Source organism: Pelecanus crispus, chromosome 2 (genome assembly GCF_030463565.1).
Source record: "Pelecanus crispus isolate bPelCri1 chromosome 2, bPelCri1.pri, whole genome shotgun sequence".
NCBI lineage: Eukaryota > Metazoa > Chordata > Aves > Pelecaniformes > Pelecanidae > Pelecanus > Pelecanus crispus.
The window spans coordinates 174,856,371-174,874,785 of record NC_134644.1 but is presented as its reverse complement, the minus strand read 5'-3'; the positions used below and the strand labels follow the sequence as shown (position 1 = coordinate 174,874,785).

General features: G+C 58.6%; 4 protein-coding genes across 4 annotated transcripts; all 4 read left to right on the top strand.

Annotated features, from left to right (window-relative positions):
- Positions 1-631: 631 nt before the first annotated feature.
- LOC142592914 (feather keratin 2-like) lies at positions 632-937 on the top strand. The gene has a single exon (XM_075705139.1). It carries the CDS (start codon positions 632-634, stop codon positions 935-937), a length of 306 nt encoding a protein of 101 aa, XP_075561254.1.
- Positions 938-5,215: 4,278 nt separating this feature from the next.
- LOC142592959 (feather keratin 2-like) lies at positions 5,216-5,521 on the top strand. Its single transcript, XM_075705781.1, has one exon. It carries the CDS (start codon positions 5,216-5,218, stop codon positions 5,519-5,521), a length of 306 nt encoding a protein of 101 aa, XP_075561896.1.
- Positions 5,522-9,799: 4,278 nt separating this feature from the next.
- On the top strand, positions 9,800-10,105 carry LOC142592868 (feather keratin 2-like). The gene has a single exon (XM_075704940.1). The coding sequence runs from the start codon at positions 9,800-9,802 to the stop codon at positions 10,103-10,105; it is 306 nt and encodes a 101-aa protein (XP_075561055.1).
- Positions 10,106-14,385: 4,280 nt separating this feature from the next.
- On the top strand, positions 14,386-14,691 carry LOC142597272 (feather keratin 2-like). The gene has a single exon (XM_075728215.1). It carries the CDS (start codon positions 14,386-14,388, stop codon positions 14,689-14,691), a length of 306 nt encoding a protein of 101 aa, XP_075584330.1.
- The last annotated feature ends 3,724 nt before the right edge of the window (positions 14,692-18,415 follow it).

Here is an 18,415-nt window from a genome sequence, read left to right as displayed (position 1 = left end):
ATCTTCACGACGCACCCACAAACCACACCACACAAATGCCATGACATGACCTCACTGACAAGACGACACCCCACCTCTCCTATGCTTTGGTCAGGTCTTCTGCCCGCCCTGACACGCACCATCAACACCAAGCCTTTGCCCTCTAATACTCGCACTTAAAAGCTGCCGACAGGCTCAAGTGGACGCATCCTCAAGAGGAGAACATGAAATTGCAGAACTGCGGCAACAAAGACACGCCCCACCTCATTACTCCCCAGGCTGTGGCACGCAAAAGCTGCTTGCTGCAAAAGGCTCTCATGCGCAAAGCCTGGCCCGCCCCTCCCGGACCAGCATAAAAGACGCACCAGCGCCTCTCTCCCTCACACACTTCTCCTCACCCCTTCTCCTCCAACGTCAACAAGGTGAGCCCCAACCCCCTTCTCCTCCTTTCTCCTGCCCCACCTGGCCCCTCTCTCCCACCACCCTCTGCCCACACCTTCACCAGCCACAAAGCCTCCCCACCGCCACGCTCCCCACCGCCACACAACACGCCTCCACGCTCCCCTGCCCTCCTGCAGCACCGCTCCTCGCACCCCCACGCCCCTCCGCTTCCTCAACACCCTCTCTTCCAGGGACCCTCCGCACCACAGACATGGCCTGCTACGACCTCTGCAACCCCTGCGGACCCACCCCGCTGGCTAACAGCTGCAACGAGCCCTGCGTCAGGCAGTGCGAGGACTCCCGCGTCGTCATCCAGCCTTCCACCGTGGTGGTCACCCTGCCAGGGCCCATCCTCAGCTCCTTCCCCCAGAACACCGCCGTCGGATCCTCCACATCGGCTGCCGTGGGCAGCGCTCTCAGCGCCCAGGGAGTGCCCATCTCCGGCGGCTTCGGCTACGGCTACGGCTTCGGAGGCCTGGGCTGCTTCGGCGCCAGAAGAGCCTGCTACCCCTGCTAAGGGCCCTCGCCACCACCCCTGACACCAGCCACCCACCCCCTGGGAGCCACTTCATGGACTGAGGACGCACCGACGCGCTCTTGCTCGCACGCGGACCTGCCGTCCACACCTCTTCCTCTTCAGGCACCAAGCAAGGAAGCAGGGAAGGGGCTAGCACGGGCTGCCTGGAAACATGGCCCGTGTACATCCTCCTCTTCTCCCACTTCCTTCGTGGCGTCGCCCCTTCTGCTGCGTTAACTACTCTCTGCTGCAAACACCTTCTCACAAGACAAAGACCACCGGGGACCTCTGCTGTGCCGCTCCCACTGCGGGGCAGGAAGACCTCGGCGATCTGGCACAATCCACTCACGCAAAGGATTTTGTCTTATGGTTGCCCTACTTGCACCTCAGACTGGCTCTGCCCCACTCGGCGCTCCTGCCTTTTCACTCTTTTGCCTCAATAAAGATGTTCTGCATGCCAGCCTCAGACGCCTCCTCTTCCTTTCTTCTCCCAACGCTCTTCCAGCCTCACCCGGCACAAAGCCAGGGCTCAACAGGCCATTGCAATGCGTGCAAAAGGGACACTAGACCTCCCTTAGGAAGTATGACCCCAGCAACAACAACAGCACAGACCAGCAAAGCAGGGCTGCCAGCCCACCACACAAGCCCTTCACTTGCTCAAACAAAGCCTTGCATACGCTAATGCACGTCTACCCAGGCCTCTGACGCAAGATCCCCACAGCAGCACACACCTCAACAACTCTCTTCCCAGCACAACTCGCTGGCCAGCACAGCAAGCACAATCACAACAAACAGAATCATTTAGATAACAAGGAAATGCTGGAGATCACCTAGTTCAATGCAACCTCCTCAAGCAGGGTCAGCTCGAGCAGGCTCTCCACGACCATGGCCAGTCAGCTTTTCAGTCTCTCCAAGCATGGAGACTCCCAACACCTCTCTGCACAACCGCTTCCACTGCTTCACCACCCTCGCACTGAAAAACCCTTGCCTTCGCTGCCAAGGAAATGCCACGTCTGCAGCTTTCTCCATTCCCCCTTGCCCTGGCCGTGGGCACCCATCAGAAGGGCCTGACGCCCCTCAAATCATTCCCTCCCATCCCAGATTTAGACCTATCGATGACATCTCCCCGGCGCAGCCCTGCCTCCTGCCTGAGAAGCCTCCCAACTCTCTCAGCTTCTCCTCGTGGGAAGGATGCTCCACTCCTTTCAGCGTCTTGGCGGCCCTGCACCAAACGCGCTCCAACAAGTCCATGTCCTTCTTCCACCTGGGAGCCTTCAACGGGACACGGGATTCCACACGGGGCCTCACCAGCGCTGAAGAGAGAGCAAGATCACCTCCTCCAACCTGCTGGCAACGCTCTTCCCAACGCCACCATCGAGACTCCGGGGCTCTTCTGCCGCAAGGGTGCACGGCTGCCTCGCACTCACCTTGTTCTCCACCAGCACCACAAAGTCGTGCTCAGCAAAGCTGCTGTCCAGGCTATCGGCCCCCAGCATGGCCTGCTGCCCAGCGCCATTCCTCCCCAGAGGCAGGACTTTGCCTTTCCCCCTCTTCAACTTCAGCAGATTCCTCTCCCTCCCGGTCTCCAGAACCTCCACATCCCTGTCAATGCTGGCACAACCAGACGGTGCCTCAGACACTCCTCCACATTTTGCATCCTCTCACAACTTGCTGACGGGGGCACTCCGTCCCACTGACCATGTCACCGAGGACGATGTTGAACAGTGTTGGCCGCAACGATCCAAAACCTGGGCCACACCACTTGAGACTTGCCTCCAGATGCACTTTGGGCCACTCATCACAAGCCTCTGGGACCAGACCTTCAGCCACTTTGCACTCCACCTCACTGGCACCTTACGCACCCCCTACTCTCCTGGCTTGTCTAGCAGCACGCAAGGGGAGGAAGCATCAAAGGCTTCAGTAAAAGCTTGAGGTAAACACCAGACGTGGCGCTCTCCTCCCCCACAAAGCGACTCACGTCAACGTAGGGAGACACGGAGGTCAGAAAGCACGATTTCCCCTTCGTAAATGCATGCCGACAAGGCCCCATCACCTCCTTGTCCTTCCTGGCCTTGGCAGCTCTTTCCGGGTGCATTTCCTCCATCAGCTTCACATGAAACAGGGGCAGCATCTCCAGCCTCTACTGTCCCAGAGCCTCCCTCTTCAGCTTCTTCAAGATACAAGGGGTATGAGCTTTCTTCCAGGAACTGCCCACAGGCACCATGACCTTTCCAAGCTAGTGGAGAGCGATACCCCAAGGACAGCACTCAGCACCCTCCGCATTCGGGCATGCAACCCATCAGGCCCTGGGGACTTACGTGCACCCAGTCACACAGCACTCCTTCTTACCTCTTCTCATCTTCCTCGCCAACAAGCACTGCTCGCCTGACAAACAGCCTGCAAACGCTCACCTCGGCTCAACTGGGGCACGCCTTGCCATTCATCAACCCTTCCGCAACCATCCATCACCACCAGGGCCTCGGCTCTGCAGCCACGTGCTGCATGCTTGCCTCCAACTCCCCTCGCCAATCTCCAAATCCTCTTTCTGCCCGTCACACGCTGCGCAGAGAAATGGCCTCACCCCTCAGAGCTCACCCCAACACCACAACAAAAACCCTGCCTTCAACAGCCTTCCCCGCCTGACGCTCCCACTCGCCCTCTGCTTCTCGCCACACTCACGGGCTCTCCAGAAACTCACCTGCCCTTGCAGGGTGCCCCGTGTACAATCAGAGAGTCATTTGGGTTGGAAAACACCTTTAACATAATCGACCGCCACCGTTAACCTAACACAACCAAGTCCAACACTAAACCATGGCCCTAAGCCCCATGCCTCCACGTCTTTTCGATACCTCCCGCAATGATGACTCAACCACTTCCCTGGGCAGCCTGTTCCAGTGCTTCATAACCCTCTCAGTGAAGACATTTTTTGTAACAACCAAACTAAACCTCCCCTGGCGCAACTTGAGGCTCTTGCCTCTCATCCTATCACTTCTTACTAGGGATAACAGACTGACACCCACCTCGCTACAACCTCCTGTCCGGTACTTGTACAGAGCGATAAGGTCTCCCTCAGCCGCCTTTTCCAGCAAAATAAACACACCCACTTCTCCCAACCACTCTTCCTAAGTCTTGAGGCTCTACATCCTTCACTGGCTTTGTTGCTCTTCTTTGGACGCATCACCCAGAGACCAAGCACCGCGTCACGCCAGAGCTCACGCCGCAAACATGACAAACCCAGCTAAGGGGAGTGCTACGGAAGGGCCAACACAAGCCTTTGGGGACTGCGGCAGGCCTCACCACAGCACAGGGCTGCCGAGCGCTCAACCAGGGCTGCCAGGACAGCCTCCTGCTCTCGTAAGCAGCCCTCCTCTGCCTGCTTGCGCTGCCACCCCCACGGAAGGCCCCACACGCGCACAAGCCCAAACAGGCACGCTCCTTTCTCCCACCTACAACCTTACAAGCAACAGGGCCACTAGGGCACCCACACGGCACACCCAACGACTGGGAAAGGCCAAGCCTAAAGACAGGCTTAGTGAGCTGGCAGGAAGGTGGAGCGGGACCGAACGCCATGGAAGAGGCAGCCCCTCACGCCCCACACACCTCCAGAGCCCACACCAGCCTGACAGGCCTGCGACAAAATGGGGCCCATCTTCACGACGCACCCACAAACCACACCACACAAATGCCATGACATGACCTCACTGACAAGACGACACCCCACCTCTCCTATGCTTTGGTCAGGTCTTCTGCCCGCCCTGACACGCACCATCAACACCAAGCCTTTGCCCTCTAATACTCGCACTTAAAAGCTGCCGACAGGCTCAAGTGGACGCATCCTCAAGAGGAGAACATGAAATTGCAGAACTGCGGCAACAAAGACACGCCCCACCTCATTACTCCCCAGGCTGTGGCACGCAAAAGCTGCTTGCTGCAAAAGGCTCTCATGCGCAAAGCCTGGCCCGCCCCTCCCGGACCAGCATAAAAGACGCACCAGCGCCTCTCTCCCTCACACACTTCTCCTCACCCCTTCTCCTCCAACGTCAACAAGGTGAGCCCCAACCCCCTTCTCCTCCTTTCTCCTGCCCCACCTGGCCCCTCTCTCCCACCACCCTCTGCCCACACCTTCACCAGCCACAAAGCCTCCCCACCGCCACGCTCCCCACAGCCCCACAACACGCCTCCACACTCCCCTGCCCTCCTGCAGCACTGCTCCTCGCACCCCCACGCCCCTCCGCTTCCTCAACACCCTCTCTTCCAGGGACCCTCCGCACCACAGACATGGCCTGCTACGACCTCTGCAACCCCTGCGGACCCACCCCGCTGGCTAACAGCTGCAACGAGCCCTGCGTCAGGCAGTGTGAGGACTCCCGCGTTGTCATCCAGCCTCCCGCCGTGCTGGTCACCCTGCCAGGGCCCATCCTCAGCTCCTTCCCCCAGAACACCGCCGTCGGATCCTCCACATCGGCTGCCGTGGGCAGCGCTCTCAGCGCCCAGGGAGTGCCCATCTCCGGCGGCTTCGGCTACGGCTACGGCTTCGGAGGCCTGGGCTGCTTCGGCGCCAGAAGAGCCTGCTACCCCTGCTAAGGGCCCTCGCCACCACCCCTGACACCAGCCACCCACCCCCTGGGAGCCACTTCATGGACTGAGGACGCACCGACGCGCTCTTGCTCGCACGCGGACCTGCCGTCCACACCTCTTCCTCTTCAGGCACCAAGCAAGGAAGCAGGGAAGGGGCTAGCACGGGCTGCCTGGAAACATGGCCTGTGTACATCCTCCTCTTCTCCCACTTCCTTCGTGGCGTCGCCCCTTCTGCTGCGTTAACTACTCTCTGCTGCAAACACCTTCTCACAAGACAAAGACCACCGGGGACCTCTGCTGTGCCGCTCCCACTGCGGGGCAGGAAGACCTCGGCGATCTGGCACAATCCACTCACGCAAAGGATTTTGTCTTATGGTTGCCCTACTTGCACCTCAGACTGGCTCTGCCCCACTCGGCGCTCCTGCCTTTTCACTCTTTTGCCTCAATAAAGATGTTCTGCATGCCAGCCTCAGACGCCTCCTCTTCCTTTCTTCTCCCAACGCTCTTCCAGCCTCACCCGGCACAAAGCCAGGGCTCAACAGGCCATTGCAATGCGTGCAAAAGGGACACTAGACCTCCCTTAGGAAGCATGACCCCAGCAACAACAACAGCACAGACCAGCAAAGCAGGGCTGCCAGCCCACCACACAAGCCCTTCACTTGCTCAAACAAAGCCTTGCATACGCTAATGCACGTCTACCCAGGCCTCTGACGCAAGATCCCCACAGCAGCACACACCTCAACAACTCTCTTCCCAGCACAACTCGCTGGCCAGCACAGCAAGCACAATCACAACAAACAGAATCATTTAGATAACAAGGAAATGCTGGAGATCACCTAGTTCAATGCAACCTCCTCAAGCAGGGTCAGCTCGAGCAGGCTCTCCACGACCATGGCCAGTCAGCTTTTCAGTCTCTCCAAGCATGGAGACTCCCAACACCTCTCTGCACAACCGCTTCCACTGCTTCACCACCCTCGCACTGAAAAACCCTTGCCTTCGCTGCCAAGGAAATGCCACGTCTGCAGCTTTCTCCATTCCCCCTTGCCCTGGCCGTGGGCACCCATCAGAAGGGCCTGACGCCCCTCAAATCATTCCCTCCCATCCCAGATTTAGACCTATCGATGACATCTCCCCGGCGCAGCCCTGCCTCCTGCCTGAGAAGCCTCCCAACTCTCTCAGCTTCTCCTCGTGGGAAGGATGCTCCACTCCTTTCAGCGTCTTGGCGGCCCTGCACCAAACGCGCTCCAACAAGTCCATGTCCTTCTTCCACCTGGGAGCCTTCAACGGGACACGGGATTCCACACGGGGCCTCACCAGCGCTGAAGAGAGAGCAAGATCACCTCCTCCAACCTGCTGGCAACGCTCTTCCCAACGCCACCATCGAGACTCCGGGGCTCTTCTGCCGCAAGGGTGCACGGCTGCCTCGCACTCACCTTGTTCTCCACCAGCACCACAAAGTCGTGCTCAGCAAAGCTGCTGTCCAGGCTATCGGCCCCCAGCATGGCCTGCTGCCCAGCGCCATTCCTCCCCAGAGGCAGGACTTTGCCTTTCCCCCTCTTCAACTTCAGCAGATTCCTCTCCCTCCCGGTCTCCAGAACCTCCACATCCCTGTCAATGCTGGCACAACCAGACGGTGCCTCAGACACTCCTCCACATTTTGCATCCTCTCACAACTTGCTGACGGGGGCACTCCGTCCCACTGACCATGTCACCGAGGACGATGTTGAACAGTGTTGGCCGCAACGATCCAAAACCTGGGCCACACCACTTGAGACTTGCCTCCAGATGCACTTTGGGCCACTCATCACAAGCCTCTGGGACCAGACCTTCAGCCACTTTGCACTCCACCTCACTGGCACCTTACGCACCCCCTACTCTCCTGGCTTGTCTAGCAGCACGCAAGGGGAGGAAGCATCAAAGGCTTCAGTAAAAGCTTGAGGTAAACACCAGACGTGGCGCTCTCCTCCCCCACAAAGCGACTCACGTCAACGTAGGGAGACACGGAGGTCAGAAAGCACGATTTCCCCTTCGTAAATGCATGCCGACAAGGCCCCATCACCTCCTTGTCCTTCCTGGCCTTGGCAGCTCTTTCCGGGTGCATTTCCTCCATCAGCTTCACATGAAACAGGGGCAGCATCTCCAGCCTCTACTGTCCCAGAGCCTCCCTCTTCAGCTTCTTCAAGATACAAGGGGTATGAGCTTTCTTCCAGGAACTGCCCACAGGCACCATGACCTTTCCAAGCTAGTGGAGAGCGATACCCCAAGGACAGCACTCAGCACCCTCCGCATTCGGGCATGCAACCCATCAGGCCCTGGGGACTTACGTGCACCCAGTCACACAGCACTCCTTCTTACCTCTTCTCATCTTCCTCGCCAACAAGCACTGCTCGCCTGACAAACAGCCTGCAAACGCTCACCTCGGCTCAACTGGGGCACGCCTTGCCATTCATCAACCCTTCCGCAACCATCCATCACCACCAGGGCCTCGGCTCTGCAGCCACGTGCTGCATGCTTGCCTCCAACTCCCCTCGCCAATCTCCAAATCCTCTTTCTGCCCGTCACACGCTGCGCAGAGAAATGGCCTCACCCCTCAGAGCTCACCCCAACACCACAACAAAAACCCTGCCTTCAACAGCCTTCCCCGCCTGACGCTCCCACTCGCCCTCTGCTTCTCGCCACACTCACGGGCTCTCCAGAAACTCACCTGCCCTTGCAGGGTGCCCCGTGTACAATCAGAGAGTCATTTGGGTTGGAAAACACCTTTAACATAATCGACCGCCACCGTTAACCTAACACAACCAAGTCCAACACTAAACCATGGCCCTAAGCCCCATGCCTCCACGTCTTTTCGATACCTCCCGCAATGATGACTCAACCACTTCCCTGGGCAGCCTGTTCCAGTGCTTCATAACCCTCTCAGTGAAGACATTTTTTGTAACAACCAAACTAAACCTCCCCTGGCGCAACTTGAGGCTCTTGCCTCTCGTCCTATCACTTCTTACTAGGGATAACAGACTGACACCCACCTCGCTACAACCTCCTGTCCGGTACTTGTACAGAGCGATAAGGTCTCCCTCAGCCGCCTTTTCCAGCAAAATAAACACACCCACTTCTCCCAACCACTCTTCCTAAGTCTTGAGGCTCTACATCCTTCACTGGCTTTGTTGCTCTTCTTTGGACGCATCACCCAGAGACCAAGCACCGCGTCACGCCAGAGCTCACGCCGCAAACATGACAAACCCAGCTAAGGGGAGTGCTACGGAAGGGCCAACACAAGCCTTTGGGGACTGCGGCAGGCCTCACCACAGCACAGGGCTGCCGAGCGCTCAACCAGGGCTGCCAGGACAGCCTCCTGCTCTCGTAAGCAGCCCTCCTCTGCCTGCTTGCGCTGCCACCCCCACGGAAGGCCCCACACGCGCACAAGCCCAAACAGGCACGCTCCTTTCTCCCACCTACAACCTTACAAGCAACAGGGCCACTAGGGCACCCACACGGCACACCCAACGACTGGGAAAGGCCAAGCCTAAAGACAGGCTTAGTGAGCTGGCAGGAAGGTGGAGCGGGACCGAACGCCATGGAAGAGGCAGCCCCTCACGCCCCACACACCTCCAGAGCCCACACCAGCCTGACAGGCCTGCGACAAAATGGGGCCCCTCTTCACAACGCACCCACAAACCACACCACACAAATGCCATGACATGACCTCACTGACAAGACGACACCCCACCTCTCCTATGCTTTGGTCAGGTCTTCTGCCCGCCCTGACACGCACCATCAACACCAAGCCTTTGCCCTCTAATACTCGCACTTAAAAGCTGCCGACAGGCTCAAGTGGACGCATCCTCAAGAGGAGAACATGAAATTGCAGAACTGCGGCAACAAAGACACGCCCCACCTCATTACTCCCCAGGCTGTGGCACGCAAAAGCTGCTTGCTGCAAAAGGCTCTCATGCGCAAAGCCTGGCCCGCCCCTCCCGGACCAGCATAAAAGACGCACCAGCGCCTCTCTCCCTCACACACTTCTCCTCACCCCTTCTCCTCCAACGTCAACAAGGTGAGCCCCAACCCCCTTCTCCTCCTTTCTCCTGCCCCACCTGGCCCCTCTCTCCCACCACCCTCTGCCCACACCTTCACCAGCCACAAAGCCTCCCCACCGCCACGCTCCCCACCGCCACACAACACGCCTCCACGCTCCCCTGCCCTCCTGCAGCACCGCTCCTCGCACCCCCACGCCCCTCCGCTTCCTCAACACCCTCTCTTCCAGGGACCCTCCGCACCACAGACATGGCCTGCTACGACCTCTGCAACCCCTGCGGACCCACCCCGCTGGCTAACAGCTGCAACGAGCCCTGCGTCAGGCAGTGCGAGGACTCCCGCGTCGTCATCCAGCCTTCCACCGTGGTGGTCACCCTGCCAGGGCCCATCCTCAGCTCCTTCCCCCAGAACACCGCCGTCGGATCCTCCACATCGGCTGCCGTGGGCAGCGCTCTCAGCGCCCAGGGAGTGCCCATCTCCGGCGGCTTCGGCTACGGCTACGGCTTCGGAGGCCTGGGCTGCTTCGGCGCCAGAAGAGCCTGCTACCCCTGCTAAGGGCCCTCGCCACCACCCCTGACACCAGCCACCCACCCCCTGGGAGCCACTTCATGGACTGAGGACGCACCGACGCGCTCTTGCTCGCACGTGGACCTGCCGTCCACACCTCTTCCTCTTCAGGCACCAAGCAAGGAAGCAGGGAAGGGGCTAGCACGGGCTGCCTGGAAACATGGCCCGTGTACATCCTCCTCTTCTCCCACTTCCTTCGTGGCGTCGCCCCTTCTGCTGCGTTAACTACTCTCTGCTGCAAACACCTTCTCACAAGACAAAGACCACCGGGGACCTCTGCTGTGCCGCTCCCACTGCGGGGCAGGAAGACCTCGGCGATCTGGCACAATCCACTCACGCAAAGGATTTTGTCTTATGGTTGCCCTACTTGCACCTCAGACTGGCTCTGCCCCACTCGGCGCTCCTGCCTTTTCACTCTTTTGCCTCAATAAAGATGTTCTGCATGCCAGCCTCAGACGCCTCCTCTTCCTTTCTTCTCCCAACGCTCTTCCAGCCTCACCCGGCACAAAGCCAGGGCTCAACAGGCCATTGCAATGCGTGCAAAAGGGACACTAGACCTCCCTTAGGAAGTATGACCCCAGCAACAACAACAGCACAGACCAGCAAAGCAGGGCTGCCAGCCCACCACACAAGCCCTTCACTTGCTCAAACAAAGCCTTGCATACGCTAATGCACGTCTACCCAGGCCTCTGACGCAAGATCCCCACAGCAGCACACACCTCAACAACTCTCTTCCCAGCACAACTCGCTGGCCAGCACAGCAAGCACAATCACAACAAACAGAATCATTTAGATAACAAGGAAACGCCGGAGATCACCTAGTTCAATGCAACCTGCTCAAGCAGGGTCAGCTCGAGCAGGCTCTCCATGACCATGGCCAGTCAGCTTTTCAGTCTCTCCAAGCATGGAGACTCCCAATACCTCTCTGCACAACCGCTTCCACTGCTTCACCACCCTCGCACTGAAAAACCCTTGCCTTCGCTGCCAAGGAAATGCCACGTCTTTGCAGCTTTCTCCATTCCCCCTTGCCCTGGCCGTGGGCACCCATCAGAAGGGCCTGACGCCCCTCAAATCATTCCCTCCCATCCCAGATTTAGACCTATCGATGACATCTCCCCGGCGCAGCCCTGCCTCCTGCCTGAAAAGCCTCCCAGCTCTCTCAGCTTCTCCTCGTGGGAAGGATGCTCCACTCCTTTCAGCGTCTTGGCGGCCCTGCACCAAACGCGCTCCAACAAGTCCATGTCCTTCTTCCACCTGGGAGCCTTCAACGGGACACGGGATTCCACACGGGGCCTCACCAGCGCTGAAGAGAGAGCAAGATCACCTCCTCCAACCTGCTGGCAACGCTCTTCCCAACGCCACCATCGAGACTCCGGGACTCTTCTGCCGCAAGGGTGCACGGCTGCCTCGCACTCACCTTGTTCTCCACCAGCACCACAAAGTCGTGCTCAGCAAAGCTGCTGTCCAGGCTATCGGCCCCCAGCATGGCCTGCTGCCCAGCGCCATTCCTCCCCAGAGGCAGGACTTTGCCTTTCCCCCACTTCAACTTCAGCAGATTCCTCTCCCTCCCGGTCTCCAGAACCTCCACATCCCTGTCAATGCTGGCACAACCAGACGGTGCATCAGACACTCCTCCACATTTTGCATCCTCTCACAACTTGCTGACGGGGGCACTCCGTCCCACTGACCATGTCACCGAGGACGATGTTGAACAGTGTTGGCCGCAACGATCCAAAACCGGGGCCACACCACTTGAGAATTGCCTCCAGATGCACTTTGGGCCACTCATCACAAGCCTCTGGGACCAGACCTTCAGCCACTTTGCACTCCACCTCACTGGCACCTTACGCACCCCCTACTCTCCTGGCTTGTCTAGCAGCACGCAAGGGGAGGAAGCATCAAAGGCTTCAGTAAAAGCTTGAGGTAAACACCAGACGTGGCGCTCTCCTCCCCCACAAAGCGACTCACGTCAACGTAGGGAGACACGGAGGTCAGAAAGCACGATTTCCCCTTCGTAAATGCATGCCGACAAGGCCCCATCACCTCCTTGTCCTTCCTGGCCTTGGCAGCTCTTTCCGGGTGCATTTCCTCCATCAGCTTCACATGAAACAGGGGCAGCATCTCCAGCCTCTACTGTCCCAGAGCCTCCCTCTTCAGCTTCTTCAAGATACAAGGGGTATGAGCTTTCTTCCAGGAACTGCCCACAGGCACCATGACCTTTCCAAGCTAGTGGAGAGCGATACCCCAAGGACAGCACTCAGCACCCTCCGCTTTCGGGCATGCAACCCATCAGGCCCTGGGGACTTACGTGCACCCAGTCACACAGCACTCCTTCTTACCTCTTCTCATCTTCCTCGCCAACAAGCACTGCTCGCCTGACAAACAGCCTGCAAACGCTCACCTCGGCTCAACTGGGGCACGCCTTGCCATTCATCAACCCTTCCGCATCCATCCATCACCACCAGGGCCTCGGCTCTGCAGCCACGTGCTGCATGCTTGCCTCCAACTCCCCTCGCCAATCTCCAAATCCTCTTTCTGCCCGTCACACGCTGCGCAGAGAAATGGCCTCACCCCTCAGAGCTCACCCCAACACCACAACAAAAACCCTGCCTTCAACAGCCTTCCCCGCCTGACGCTCCCACTCGCCCTCTGCTTCTCGCCACACTCACGGGCTCTCCAGAAACTCACCTGCCCTTGCAGGGTGCCCCGTGTACAATCAGAGAGTCATTTGGGTTGGAAAACACCTTTAACATAATCGACCGCCACCGTTAACCTAACACAACCAAGTCCAACACTAAACCATGGCCCTAAGCCCCATGCCTCCACGTCTTTTCGATACCTCCCGCAATGATGACTCAACCACTTCCCTGGGCAGCCTGTTCCAGTGCTTCATAACCCTCTCAGTGAAGACATTTTTTGTAACAACCAAACTAAACCTCCCCTGGCGCAACTTGAGGCTCTTGCCTCTCGTCCTATCACTTCTTACTAGGGATAACAGACTGACACCCACCTCGCTACAACCTCCTGTCCGGTACTTGTACAGAGCGATAAGGTCTCCCTCAGCCGCCTTTTCCAGCAAAATAAACACACCCACTTCTCCCAACCACTCTTCCTAAGTCTTGAGGCTCTACATCCTTCACTGGCTTTGTTGCTCTTCTTTGGACGCATCACCCAGAGACCAAGCACCGCGTCACGCCAGAGCTCACGCCGCAAACATGACAAACCCAGCTAAGGGGAGTGCTACGGAAGGGCCAACACAAGCCTTTGGGGACTGCGGCAGGCCTCACCACAGCACAGGGCTGCCGAGCGCTCAACCAGGGCTGCCAGGACAGCCTCCTGCTCTCGTAAGCAGCCCTCCTCTGCCTGCTTGCGCTGCCACCCCCACGGAAGGCCCCACACGCGCACAAGCCCAAACAGGCACGCTCCTTTCTCCCACCTACAACCTTACAAGCAACAGGGCCACTAGGGCACCCACACGGCACACCCAACGACTGGGAAAGGCCAAGCCTAAAGACAGGCTTAGTGAGCTGGCAGGAAGGTGGAGCGGGACCGAACGCCATGGAAGAGGCAGCCCCTCACGCCCCACACACCTCCAGAGCCCACACCAGCCTGACAGGCCTGCGACAAAATGGGGCCCCTCTTCACAACGCACCCACAAACCACACCACACAAATGCCATGACATGACCTCACTGACAAGACGACACCCCACCTCTCCTATGCTTTGGTCAGGTCTTCTGCCCGCCCTGACACGCACCATCAACACCAAGCCTTTGCCCTCTAATACTCGCACTTAAAAGCTGCCGACAGGCTCAAGTGGACGCATCCTCAAGAGGAGAACATGAAATTGCAGAACTGCGGCAACAAAGACACGCCCCACCTCATTACTCCCCAGGCTGTGGCACGCAAAAGCTGCTTGCTGCAAAAGGCTCTCATGCGCAAAGCCTGGCCCGCCCCTCCCGGACCAGCATAAAAGACGCACCAGCGCCTCTCTCCCTCACACACTTCTCCTCACCCCTTCTCCTCCAACGTCAACAAGGTGAGCCCCAACCCCCTTCTCCTCCTTTCTCCTGCCCCACCTGGCCCCTCTCTCCCACCACCCTCTGCCCACACCTTCACCAGCCACAAAGCCTCCCCACCGCCACGCTCCCCACCGCCACACAACACGCCTCCACGCTCCCCTGCCCTCCTGCAGCACCGCTCCTCGCACCCCCACGCCCCTCCGCTTCCTCAACACCCTCTCTTCCAGGGACCCTCCGCACCACAGACATGGCCTGCTACGACCTCTGCAACCCCTGCGGACCCACCCCGCTGGCTAACAGCTGCAACGAGCCCTGCGTCAGGCAGTGCGAGGACTCCCGCGTCGTCATCCAGCCTTCCACCGTGGTGGTCACCCTGCCAGGGCCCATCCTCAGCTCCTTCCCCCAGAACACCGCCGTCGGATCCTCCACATCGGCTGCCGTGGGCAGCGCTCTCAGCGCCCAGGGAGTGCCCATCTCCGGCGGCTTCGGCTACGGCTACGGCTTCGGAGGCCTGGGCTGCTTCGGCGCCAGAAGAGCCTGCTACCCCTGCTAAGGGCCCTCGCCACCACCCCTGACACCAGCCACCCACCCCCTGGGAGCCACTTCATGGACTGAGGACGCACCGACGCGCTCTTGCTCGCACGTGGACCTGCCGTCCACACCTCTTCCTCTTCAGGCACCAAGCAAGGAAGCAGGGAAGGGGCTAGCACGGGCTGCCTGGAAACATGGCCCGTGTACATCCTCCTCTTCTCCCACTTCCTTCGTGGCGTCGCCCCTTCTGCTGCGTTAACTACTCTCTGCTGCAAACACCTTCTCACAAGACAAAGACCACCGGGGACCTCTGCTGTGCCGCTCCCACTGCGGGGCAGGAAGACCTCGGCGATCTGGCACAATCCACTCACGCAAAGGATTTTGTCTTATGGTTGCCCTACTTGCACCTCAGACTGGCTCTGCCCCACTCGGCGCTCCTGCCTTTTCACTCTTTTGCCTCAATAAAGATGTTCTGCATGCCAGCCTCAGACGCCTCCTCTTCCTTTCTTCTCCCAACGCTCTTCCAGCCTCACCCGGCACAAAGCCAGGGCTCAACAGGCCATTGCAATGCGTGCAAAAGGGACACTAGACCTCCCTTAGGAAGTATGACCCCAGCAACAACAACAGCACAGACCAGCAAAGCAGGGCTGCCAGCCCACCACACAAGCCCTTCACTTGCTCAAACAAAGCCTTGCATACGCTAATGCACGTCTACCCAGGCCTCTGACGCAAGATCCCCACAGCAGCACACACCTCAACAACTCTCTTCCCAGCACAACTCGCTGGCCAGCACAGCAAGCACAATCACAACAAACAGAATCATTTAGATAACAAGGAAACGCCGGAGATCACCTAGTTCAATGCAACCTGCTCAAGCAGGGTCAGCTCGAGCAGGCTCTCCATGACCATGGCCAGTCAGCTTTTCAGTCTCTCCAAGCATGGAGACTCCCAATACCTCTCTGCACAACCGCTTCCACTGCTTCACCACCCTCGCACTGAAAAACCCTTGCCTTCGCTGCCAAGGAAATGCCACGTCTTTGCAGCTTTCTCCATTCCCCCTTGCCCTGGCCGTGGGCACCCATCAGAAGGGCCTGACGCCCCTCAAATCATTCCCTCCCATCCCAGATTTAGACCTATCGATGACATCTCCCCGGCGCAGCCCTGCCTCCTGCCTGAAAAGCCTCCCAGCTCTCTCAGCTTCTCCTCGTGGGAAGGATGCTCCACTCCTTTCAGCGTCTTGGCGGCCCTGCACCAAACGCGCTCCAACAAGTCCATGTCCTTCTTCCACCTGGGAGCCTTCAACGGGACACGGGATTCCACACGGGGCCTCACCAGCGCTGAAGAGAGAGCAAGATCACCTCCTCCAACCTGCTGGCAACGCTCTTCCCAACGCCACCATCGAGACTCCGGGACTCTTCTGCCGCAAGGGTGCACGGCTGCCTCGCACTCACCTTGTTCTCCACCAGCACCACAAAGTCGTGCTCAGCAAAGCTGCTGTCCAGGCTATCGGCCCCCAGCATGGCCTGCTGCCCAGCGCCATTCCTCCCCAGAGGCAGGACTTTGCCTTTCCCCCACTTCAACTTCAGCAGATTCCTCTCCCTCCCGGTCTCCAGAACCTCCACATCCCTGTCAATGCTGGCACAACCAGACGGTGCATCAGACACTCCTCCACATTTTGCATCCTCTCACAACTTGCTGACGGGGGCACTCCGTCCCACTGACCATGTCACCGAGGACGATGTTGAACAGTGTTGGCCGCAACGATCCAAAACCGGGGCCACACCACTTGAGAATTGCCTCCAGATGCACTTTGGGCCACTCATCACAAGCCTCTGGGACCAGACCTTCAGCCACTTTGCACTCCACCTCACTGGCACCTTACGCACCCCCTACTCTCCTGGCTTGTCTAGCAGCACGCAAGGGGAGGAAGCATCAAAGGCTTCAGTAAAAGCTTGAGGTAAACACCAGACGTGGCGCTCTCCTCCCCCACAAAGCGACTCACGTCAACGTAGGGAGACACGGAGGTCAGAAAGCACGATTTCCCCTTCGTAAATGCATGCCGACAAGGCCCCATCACCTCCTTGTCCTTCCTGGCCTTGGCAGCTCTTTCCGGGTGCATTTCCTCCATCAGCTTCACATGAAACAGGGGCAGCATCTCCAGCCTCTACTGTCCCAGAGCCTCCCTCTTCAGCTTCTTCAAGATACAAGGGGTATGAGCTTTCTTCCAGGAACTGCCCACAGGCACCATGACCTTTCCAAGCTAGTGGAGAGCGATACCCCAAGGACAGCACTCAGCACCCTCCGCTTTCGGGCATGCAACCCATCAGGCCCTGGGGACTTACGTGCACCCAGTCACACAGCACTCCTTCTTACCTCTTCTCATCTTCCTCGCCAACAAGCACTGCTCGCCTGACAAACAGCCTGCAAACGCTCACCTCGGCTCAACTGGGGCACGCCTTGCCATTCATCAACCCTTCCGCATCCATCCATCACCACCAGGGCCTCGGCTCTGCAGCCACGTGCTGCATGCTTGCCTCCAACTCCCCTCGCCAATCTCCAAATCCTCTTTCTGCCCGTCACACGCTGCGCAGAGAAATGGCCTCACCCCTCAGAGCTCACCCCAACACCACAACAAAAACCCTGCCTTCAACAGCCTTCCCCGCCTGACGCTCCCACTCGCCCTCTGCTTCTCGCCACACTCACGGGCTCTCCAGAAACTCACCTGCCCTTGCAGGGTGCCCCGTGTACAATCAGAGAGTCATTTGGGTTGGAAAACACCTTTAACATAATCGACCGCCACCGTTAACCTAACACAACCAAGTCCAACACTAAACCATGGCCCTAAGCCCCATGCCTCCACGTCTTTTCGATACCTCCCGCAATGATGACTCAACCACTTCCCTGGGCAGCCTGTTCCAGTGCTTCATAACCCTCTCAGTGAAGACATTTTTTGTAACAACCAAACTAAACCTCCCCTGGCGCAACTTGAGGCTCTTGCCTCTCGTCCTATCACTTCTTACTAGGGATAACAGACTGACACCCACCTCGCTACAACCTCCTGTCCGGTACTTGTACAGAGCGATAAGGTCTCCCTCAGCCGCCTTTTCCAGCAAAATAAACACACCCACTTCTCCCAACCACTCTTCCTAAGTCTTGAGGCTCTACATCCTTCACTGGCTTTGTTGCTCTTCTTTGGACGCATCACCCAGAGACCAAGCACCGCGTCACGCCAGAGCTCACGCCGCAAACATGACAAACCCAGCTAAGGGGAGTGCTACGGAAGGGCCAACACAAGCCTTTGGGGACTGCGGCAGGCCTCACCACAGCACAGGGCTGCCGAGCGCTCAACCAGGGCTGCCAGGACAGCCTCCTGCTCTCGTAAGCAGCCCTCCTCTGCCTGCTTGCGCTGCCACCCCCACGGAAGGCCCCACACGCGCACAAGCCCAAACAGGCACGCTCCTTTCTCCCACCTACAACCTTACAAGCAACAGGGCCACTAGGGCACCCACACGGCACACCCAACGACTGGGAAAGGCCAAGCCTAAAGACAGGCTTAGTGAGCTGGCAGGAAGGTGGAGCGGGACTGAACGCCATGGAAGAGGCAGCCCCTCACGCCCCACACACCTCCAGAGCCCACACCAGCCTGACAGGCCTGCGACAAAATGGGGCCCCTCTTCACAACGCACCCACAAACCACACCACACAAATGCCATGACATGACCTCACTGACAAGACGACACCCCACC

Bases quoted from the DNA above. Each gene is read 5' to 3' on its own strand.
- LOC142597272 (XM_075728215.1), top strand. From the start codon at position 14,386: ATGGCCTGCTACGACCTCTGCAACCCCTGCGGACCCACCCCGCTGGCT.
- LOC142592868 (XM_075704940.1), top strand. From the start codon at position 9,800: ATGGCCTGCTACGACCTCTGCAACCCCTGCGGACCCACCCCGCTGGCT.
- LOC142592914 (XM_075705139.1), top strand. From the start codon at position 632: ATGGCCTGCTACGACCTCTGCAACCCCTGCGGACCCACCCCGCTGGCT.
- LOC142592959 (XM_075705781.1), top strand. From the start codon at position 5,216: ATGGCCTGCTACGACCTCTGCAACCCCTGCGGACCCACCCCGCTGGCT.